General features: G+C 38.5%; 1 protein-coding gene and 1 long non-coding RNA gene across 2 annotated transcripts; both read left to right on the top strand.

Annotated features, from left to right (window-relative positions):
* Window positions 1-978: 978 nt before the first annotated feature.
* LOC142519848 (F-box/LRR-repeat protein At3g03360-like) lies at window positions 979-2,056 on the top strand. The gene is made up of 3 exons (XM_075622867.1): window positions 979-1,013; window positions 1,097-1,209; window positions 1,274-2,056. Exons 1-3 carry the CDS (start codon window positions 1,001-1,003, stop codon window positions 2,054-2,056), a joined length of 909 nt encoding a protein of 302 aa, XP_075478982.1. The 5' UTR covers window positions 979-1,000.
* A 4,966-nt stretch (window positions 2,057-7,022) lies between these two features.
* LOC142518948 (uncharacterized) lies at window positions 7,023-7,881 on the top strand. The gene is made up of 3 exons (XR_012813676.1): window positions 7,023-7,179; window positions 7,268-7,420; window positions 7,502-7,881. It is a non-coding gene; the product is annotated as an uncharacterized LOC142518948 (long non-coding RNA).
* Window positions 7,882-9,691: the final 1,810 nt, after the last annotated feature.

Below are 9,691 nucleotides of genomic sequence, written 5' to 3'. Positions count from 1 at the left end.
TCAGGTAGTTCCTTCTTGATTGAAAAAATCGTTTAGTCGTTCGAAATCGCCCGAACCCGCATATCTAACGACTATATAAAATAAAACCACAATAAAAGATATTTATCAAACCGGTTGGTCTGCTTCTTGGTTATTTTGCGCAGTTTTTAAAGTAAGACCGAAAGCATAAATAATAACACATGCAATTTTTAAATAGTGCAGCCTAATCTACATGCATCTACATAGGGGGTGATGGCCTAATCATAATCACAAAAAAATTATTTGGCATGGCAAATTACAGCAAAGCAAAATTACTATTTTACCCTTTACTAATTGAAGTATAATTTCACAAATGTAATGTTACCTTTGTTTTATACTAATTAAAAAAATTGATTAAAACCCAAATAAAATTTTAAAAAGTAACAAACTTTACACACACACGTCACTAATATTACTTTTGTTCAAACAATTTCAAGGATCCAATTGAAAATTTGAAGGATCCAATTAAATCGGATATCGTATTGGGATGTATCGTCGTCATTTATTGAGGCAAAATCACAATTTGTTGGGTTTCGGCCCAATCAAAATAGAGTTATTTTCTAATAACTGATACAAACCCAAATTGTAAAATGGCACGTGGCCCAATATCTAAATGGGCCCAATGGTTCGACACAAATATTAATTATCTTCTTACTTAACTTTTCATGAAATCACGAATAATTTGAAAATGATTATTATTTATGTGCCATGTAAACTAGACAAATATATTATTCTATTGAAAAGTACGAAATATGATATTTTCTGATGATATTAAATAATATATCAAAACCCACTAATAATATATTTTCGGATCCCTTGTGATTTTGTATGTTAAAAAAAGTCGGGCCTTTTCATTAATATGGGCTCTTGTAAGAAATTTGACCTTCCTCGTCAGTGTATTCCATATATTATTTTTTAACCTCAATCTTCCAAAAAAAAAAAAATGGGATATATCGCCTCGGTTGGTTTGATCATTCACGTTATGATGCACAACCGTAAGTTTTATTGCTTGTTTATGATTCTTTTTGTTTTTTTCCTTCGTTGGGATGAATACAAAATTATAATTTTCGGTTTTTAGTTTGTGGGAACGCCTATTTTCCACTTGTTGCAGGAGTTGCACTAGTATGCGTGGGATTTTGGGCTTTGTCCCCGGATCGATGGTTTTCTACAACTAGACGTGGTCCGGTGAAGGTATGATTCGACATACATGTTTTTTGGAGGAGTTGTTTTCTGATTATTATTATTTTATTTGCAGGGTTTTGATATTGATATTGAATCAGAGGAGAGGGAAGATAGAATTAGTCAATTACCGGACGATGTCATCTGTTACATTATCTCGCAATTATCTACCGGAGCTGCTGTTAGGACAAGCATCCTGTCAAGGAGATGGAGGCATGTTTACACCCTTATCAACCAAGTCAGATTTTATTGCTTTCAGTTGCATCATGGTTCATATTGTCATCCTACTCTTACGCGGAAAGAGGAGATCCAAAGAAAGTTTGCGCAAGGAGTGGATACCTTTTTGCAACATCACTCTGGTTTTAAAGTGATGTCCTTTGAATTGGTTTGTTGTTTTCGTGGATGTATCTTGGACACATTTAGGAAATGGATGAATTCTGTTGGCACATTGGGAGTGGAACAACTTACCATTGGATTTTGCCCCATTACCAATGTGCGCGACCCTCCTGTTTTTTCTACTGATTTTCTTACTGAAGCTCCGTCGGTGAAACATCTATGGCTGCGAGGCGGTTCTTTTCTGATACCAAATAAAAATTCTCTCCAAGTTCTTCGATTGGATAATATCGTTTTCACTTCCGAGGCTGTACAGTGCATGTTATCCCATTGCTCGAGCCTCCAATCGTTGAGCTTGAGATATTGTGAGCTCCCCTCCAAATTACGAATCCATGGCCCTGATCTCCAATTGAAGAGTCTGACGATATATCAGTGTAAATTTGTCCAGGAGATAGATTTGTCTGCCACCAATCTAATCAATTTTGAAATATATAACAGCCGAAGTACGTGTCTGGCAGTCATTTAAGTTAGGAGGACCAATTAAAAGAATGAAAAAAAAAACGTGGGTGATGCAGAAGGAAATTTCGTTTTGTTTTCAGAAGACGCGTTTAACGCGTCTTCACACTGACAGAAGGCTCTATCCCTTCTTCGAGTTTTCTCTCATCTTATAAGCATTTGAGTGCTTAGTTCTATAATATTTGTGAGGTGTTTTGTTCTCCTGTATTAAGAGAGTGTGTGTTCTCTTTGGAAACACAGTGAGTGAGTTGTACACCACAAAATATTATAGTGGAATTCTTTTCATCTTGCCCGTGGTTTTTACCCTAATAATTTTTAGGGGTTTTCCATGTAAATCTCGGTGTCTAGTTTATTCTTTATTTTCGGGTTTTATTATCTCAAATTCCGCACGTGGGACCAACAAGTGGTATCAGAGCCTTGGTTTAAAATTTCTTAAAATTCTGAGTATGCTCTGTGGTTGCAGCCTAGACTGATCTTCCACATCAGAAAAGATTTTTTTGAGATTTTTTATTTAAGGCGGGATTATTTTGTCCAGTCTACTAAAATTGTTGTAGGACATAATGGCGGGAAGGTACGAGATAGCAAAGTTCAATGGAAGCAATTTTATGCTGTGGAAAATAAAGATACAAGCAGTTTTAAGAAAGAAAAATTGCTTGGCGGCTATTGGAGATAGACCGGTGGAAGTTACGAATGATGGAAAGTGGAACGAGATGAATGATAATGTTGTTGCCAATTTACACTTGGCTATAGCTGACGAAGTTTTGTCAAGTATCTCTGAGATAAAAACAGCCAAAGTTATCTGGGATACTCTGACAAAGATGTATGAGGTCAAGTCGCTACACAACATGATTTTCCTAAAGAGAAGGCTTTATACTCTTCGGATAGCGGAATCTTCATCGATGACCGACCATATCAATACACTAAATACTCTATTTGCCCAACTCACTTCCATGGGCATAAAATAGGGGAAAATGAACGTGCGGAGCTTCTACTTCAAAGTCTACCAGATTCATATGATCAACTTATCATCAACATTACCAACAATATTCTTATGGGCTTTCTAAGATTCGACGATGTCTTAACTGCGGTTCTCGGAGAAGAAAGCCGGCGCAAGAATAAGGAAGACAGGTTGGCAACTTCGAAGCAGGCAGAGGCTTTGCCGATGATAAGAGGAATATTTATGGACCGTGACTCCAGTGGGAGCCAAAGGCGAGGTAGATCAAAGTCGAGAAGTAAGAAGAAAAATATTTACTGCTTTAAATGTGGCGGTAAAGGGCACTTCAAGAAAGAGTGTACGAGTATCGATAAAAGCTCTCAAGGAAATGTGGCCAGTACTTCAGGCAGTGGTGAAATATTATTCAGCGAAGCAGCAACTGTTGCGGAAGGCAGGACACAAATTTTGTGACACATGGATTATGGATTCAGGTGCGACGTGGCACATGACGTCTCAGAGAGAATGGTTTGATCATTATGAACCAGTCTCAGGAGGATCTGTATTCATGGGAAATGATCATGCCTTGGAAATCGCTGGGGTCGGTACTATCAAAATTAAAATGTTTGATGGCACCATCCGCACCATACAGGAGGTACGACATGTGAAAGGATTGACGAAGAATCTTTTGTCCTTGGGGCAATTAGATGACATCGGGTGCAAAACTCGTATCGAGAACGGGATCATGAAAATTGTGCAGGGCGCGCTTGTGGTTATGAAGGCGGAAAAGGTTGCTGCAAATCTGTATGTACTTTTGGGATAAACACACAAAAAGGCAGAACTAGTTGTTGCATCAATTGGTTCAGGAGAAGAATTAACAATGTTATGGTATAGAAAGCTCGGGCATATGTCAGAACGAGGGTTGAAAATTCTCTCAGAACGGAAGCTGCTGCCGGGACTTACAAAAGTGTCACTACCCTTTTGTGAGCACTGTGTTACCAGTAAACAACACAGATTAAAGTTTGGCACTTCTACTGCCAGGAGCAAAAGCATATTGGAGCTGATTCATTCGGATGTTTGGCAAGCACCGGTTGTATCCCTGGGAGGAGCGAGATACTTTGTCTCGTTCATTGATGATTTCTCTAGGAGATGTTGGGTGTATCCAATCAAGAAGAAATCAGATGTTTTCCAAGTCTTCGAAGATTTCAAAGCGCGGGTAGAACTTGATTCTGAAGAGAAAATCAAGTGTTTGAGGACTGACAATGGAGGAGAATATACCAGTGATGAGTTTGATGCATTTTGTCAACATGAGGGCATCAAAAGACAATTCACGACGGCTTACACACCTCAACAGAATGGAGTGGCGGAGCGGATGAACAGGACCTTATTGGACAGAACAAGAGCTATGTTGCGGACTGCAGGTCTAGAAAAGTCATTTTAGGCAGAAGCAGTCAAAACCGCTTGTTATATTATCAATCGTTCTCCTTCAGTGGCGATTGATCTGAAGACTCCGATGGAGATGTGGACCGGGAAGCCGACAGATTATTCTCATTTGCATACATTTGGAAGTCCCGTGTACGTTCTGTACAATGAGCAACAAAGATCGAAGTTGGATTCGAAATCCAGAAAATGTATCTTCTTGGGTTATGCTGATGGAGTAAAGGGGTTTCGCTTGTGGGATCCTACTGTTCACAAGCTTGTCATCAGCAGGGATGTTATCTTCGAGGAAGATAAAGTAAAGGGAGACAAAGGCACACCGAATTCAGAAACTACTATATTTCAGGTGGAAAATAAGACGGACGAAGGTCAAGTTTCTTGTGAAGCAGTACCAGAGCACGAAGAACAAGAACATGTTGAGTCTGAGGTTTCTAATGTGAGGCAGTCAACTCGAGACAGAAGACCATCAGGTTGGCTTTCAGATTATGTCACTGAAAGCAACATTGCATATTGTCTATTATCAGAGGATGGTGAGCCATCAAGTTTCCACGAGGCTACTCAAAGCTCAGATGTATCCTTGTGGATGATATCAATGCAAGAAGAGTTGGAGGCATTAGACATGAATAAAACTTGGGATCTTGTTACACTACCACGAGGGAGGAAAGCCATTGGAAACAGATGGGTCTATAAGATCAAACGTGATGGCAATAACCAAGTGGAGCGGTATCGTGCTAGGTTGGTGGTAAAAGGATATGCTCAGAAAGAAGGCATTGACTTCAATGAAATATTTTCTCCTGTGGTTCGGCTTACAACAGTCAGAGTGGTGTTGACATTGTGTGCGGTGTTTGACCTACATCTAGAACAGCTAGATGTGAAAACGACGTTTCTTCATGGAGATCTTGAAGAAGAAATCTATATGCTCCAGCCTGAAGATTTTGCGGAAAAAGGCAAAGAGAACTTGGTTTGCAGGTTGAACAAATCTTGTACGGTCTCAAACAGGCGCCGAGGTGTTGGTACAAGAGATTTGATTCCTATATCATGAGCCTTGGATACAACAGATTGAGTGCAGACCCTTGTACATATTTCAAGAGGTCTGGTGATGATTATATTATTTTGCTGTTGTATGTGGACGACATGTTGGTGGCAGGCCCCAACAAAGATCAGGTCCAAGGATTGAAGGCACAGTTGGCTAGGGGATTTGATATGAATGACTTGGGACCAGCAAACAAGATTCTAGGGATGCAAGTTCATCGAGACAGAAGTAACAGAAAGATTTGGCTTTCCCAGAAAAATTATTTGAAGAAAATCTTGCAATGCTTCAACATGCAAGATAGTAAGCCAATTTCGACCCCTCTTCCTGTTAACTTCAAGTTATCCTCCGAGATGTGTCCTAGCAGTGAATCAGAGAGGATGGAGATGTCTCGAGTACCATATGCACCAGCAGTGGGAAGTTTGATGTTCGCCATGATCTGTACAAGACCAGACATTGCTCAAGCAGTGAGAGCAGTTAGTCGGTATATGGCGAATCCTGGACGATAGCATTAGAGCACTGTTAAGAGGATCCTTAGATACATTAAGGGTACCTCGAATGCTGCATTATGTTATGGAGGATCGGATTTTACACTCGGGGGCTATGTCGATTCAGATTATGCAGGTGATCTTGATAAGAGGAAATCTACTACTGGTTATGTGTTTACACTTGCAGGAGGAGCAGTAAGCTGGGTTTCAAAACTGCAGACAGTTGTGGCATTATCTACAACAGAGGCAGAATACATGGCAGCTACTCAAGCTTGCAAGGAGGCAATATGGACTAAAAGGTTATTGGAGGAGATCGGGCACAAACAAGAAAATGTTTCTTTGTTTTGCGATAGTCAGAGTGCCTTGCACATCGCAAGGAATCCAGCCTTTCATTCCAGGACTAAACACATTGGAGTACAATTTCACTTTGTACGAGAAGTAGTAGAAGAAGGAAGCGTGGATATGCAGAAGATCCATACGAAGGCTAACATAGCTGATTTTCTGACCAAGCCAGTGAACACTGATAAGTTTGAGGGGTGTAGATCCTCAAGTGGCCTAGTAGAAACGTAAGCAGCAGGGAATGGCAAGATTGAAAGGATGTATAGAGATGTGTTTGATTTTCAATCAAATCTCCAAGTGGAAGAAATGTCGGCAATCATTTAAGTTGGGGGGACCAATTAAAAGAATGAAAAAAAAAACGTGGGTGATGCAGAAGGAAATTTCGTTTTGTTTTCAGAAGACGCGTTTTTTAACGCTTCTTCACACTGACAGAAGGCTCTATAAATAGAGCTCCCCCTTCATTCTGAAATCATCCATTTTTCGAGTTTTCTCTCATCTTATAAGCATTTGAGTGCTTAGTTCTATAATATTTGTGAGGTGTTTTGTTCTCCTGTATTAAGAGAGTGTGTGTTCTCTTTGGAAACACAGTGAGTGAGTTGTACACCACAAAATATTATAGTGGAATTCTTTTCATCTTGCCCGTGGTTTTTACCCTAATAATTTTTAGGGGTTTTCCACGTAAATCTCGGTGTCTAGTTTATTCTTTATTTTCGGGTTTTATTATCTCAAATTCCGCACGTGGGACCAACAGTACGCTAAAATTGTCCTTTTCTCACGTACCATTGCTGCAAACTTTAATTATCGAGTTCTATGAGAAACTAGTCACTCCTTATGTATTTGGAAAAATTGCCAAATATCTGCCTCATCTTGAATCCATGGTTTTTATGACTCAAGCAAGCTTCTTTGAGGTGTGCGAAATGTCTTCACTATTTATCTATTCTTTAATTATTTCCTTAGAGAAGTATTTTATATAGTCGTTTTTTACACCAGTCTCAGGGATGGAAACTGGATCGAGCCGTTAGCAAGCTTAGCAACCTCAGACATTTAGTTTTGATATTAGAACATTACTCCAATGATGTCGATCTACTAGAAGTTGCTGTATTCCTGGATGCTTGCCCCCTTCTACGCAAGTTTACCTTTTCAACCAAGGTATTCATCACACATCATCTAGCTAGCTACACCATGATAATGAATGTGTTTTACTTTGTGAATATATACTTGTGCATGTAGGTGGCAAGGTCGACATTTAATCTAAAACAAGCGCAAAAGAGAATGGTCGGGCGCAACACTCAATTGAAACAAGTGGAATTTAAAGGATTTAGGGAGAAGGAGAGTGAGTATAATTTTATTCTGTACATGCTTAAAACTGTTGCCTCCCTCGAACGTTTGATACTCTCCCGGCATACTTTAGCCTACAGCACATGTTCTAGACGTTGGATGTGTTCAGTTGGTGATGCAGGGAATGGCGAGAGGATTCGCAAAAAGTTGCAAGGCCATGCCATTTCTAAAAATGTTGAGATTATTACCTTTTAAAAGTTGGTTTCAACCTTGATAATCTTTGAATAAAAAACTAGAAATATTACAATATCTTCGAACCTCCTTGAACTTGTTGTCGGTGCATTTTAAAATATTTTAAACTCCGCCTAAACTTGTCAATATCAATAAGTTCAACTGAGATTGCAAGATTTTTTCTGTGCACAAGTTACATTTCCTTACTTGCATTTCGACTAGGTTGAGATAAAAGTGATTAGTGTTGCTAACCCAAGCTAGTCTACAGAAAATTTATAGAGGTGTTTATTCAACCCTCTTTAAATATCTCACCGATCTTAACATTCACCTGATTGAGCGATATCATTTTTTTATATAAAAAAAGTAACTTATATTTAATTAAACTTATAATTGAATATTATGAGTAAAATCGTTCACCCAATTAGTGACCTTATTTGATTATGAAAATCAATATTTTGATTTGTTAATAAAATTTATTTTAAACAAATTTTTTGAAAATGGACTCTTCATACATAATTTTTTTTGAAGAATTATTAAAATATTATCAAATTTCAACTTTTACATTATCACTACCCATTTTTGCATAATGACATCAAATAATAATGCTTACCCATATTTGTAATGTTTAATTTAATAAATTTTAGTATGAAATATTTATATTTATATAATTAAAAATTTACTTATTATATTACATTTAGTTATAATTATTTTTCTGACTACACGTATCAGAGTAGTTTAATTAGTTGAAAGTTTGAATCTTGGATTTTAGTCAATCTTCTACATTTTTATGAATAATATCAATTTGAGTTTATGCATATATATTTTAAAACAAATACATTATTATATCTATATGTCGATCTACTAAGATTTTTATCGTTAAGGGGAAAGAAGAAGTCTTTAATTGTACAAGTACGTTGGTGATTGAAATTTTTAAGTAGTTCGGCGTTGGTGGATCGAGGAGTCAGGCTGCTACGAGGACGTTGCGTTCTGAAGGAGGGATGATTGTGATACCTCTTGTCCCACATGATAAAAATTAAAGATTTAAAATGAGTTTATAATGAGCTACAATGAACTTGTTTAGAAACTTGGGTTAATCATTTTCGTAAAACGAGAATGAATACGAAATAGTTGCAATATGAGCCCATTGTGCAGTCATGCAACCATGAGCCTGGGCTCGGGGCACGACAGAATGGTATCCGAGTTGGTCACTGACAAGGAACACCGGGAATTAAGTACTATGCGGGGCAAAGTGCTACGTGCATAGGAGCCACCAATTGAACTTACGAGGAAAAGTGCTACATGAGGGGAGCCACTTCTTGAACCTATATGAGCCACCTCTAGATTCTCGGTGGTGGTGGATCGAGGAGTCAGGCCGCGACGAGAACGTCGCATTTTGACGGAGGGATGATTGTGATACTTCTTGTCTCAAATGTTAAAAATTAAAGATTTAAAATGACTTTATAATAGACTACAAAATGGACATCTTTAGAAACTTGTGTTAATCATTTTCGTAAAACGAAGATGAATACGAAGTAGTTGCAATATGAGCCCATTGTGCAGTCATGCAACAACGGGCCTGGCTCGGGGCGTGACAGAATGGTATCCGAGATGGTCACCGGCAAGGAACACCGGGAAATAAGTGCAATGCGGGGCAAAGTGCTACGTGCATAGGAGCCACCTTTTGAACTTGCGGGGAAAAGTGCTACATGACGGGAGCCACCTCTTGAACATGTGGGAGCCACCTCTAGATTATCGGCGCTGGTGGATCGAGAAGTAAGGCTGCGACGAGGACGTCGCATTCTGACGAAAAGATGATTGTGATACTTTTTGTCTCACATGATAAAAATTAAAGATTTAAAATGACTTTATAATGGACTACAATGGACTTCTTTAGAAACTTGAGTTAATCAT

This window comes from Primulina tabacum, chromosome 11 (genome assembly GCF_025594145.1).
Source record: "Primulina tabacum isolate GXHZ01 chromosome 11, ASM2559414v2, whole genome shotgun sequence".
Classification (NCBI taxonomy): domain Eukaryota; kingdom Viridiplantae; phylum Streptophyta; class Magnoliopsida; order Lamiales; family Gesneriaceae; genus Primulina; species Primulina tabacum.
Note: the sequence above shows the minus strand (reverse complement) of the source record. Positions and strands in the feature narration are given on the sequence as shown.

Bases quoted from the DNA above. Each gene is read 5' to 3' on its own strand.
- LOC142519848 (XM_075622867.1), top strand. The intron at 1,210-1,273 runs GTATGATTCGAC...TTTTATTTGCAG, and splicing joins CTAGACGTGGTCCGGTGAAG to GGTTTTGATATTGATATTGA.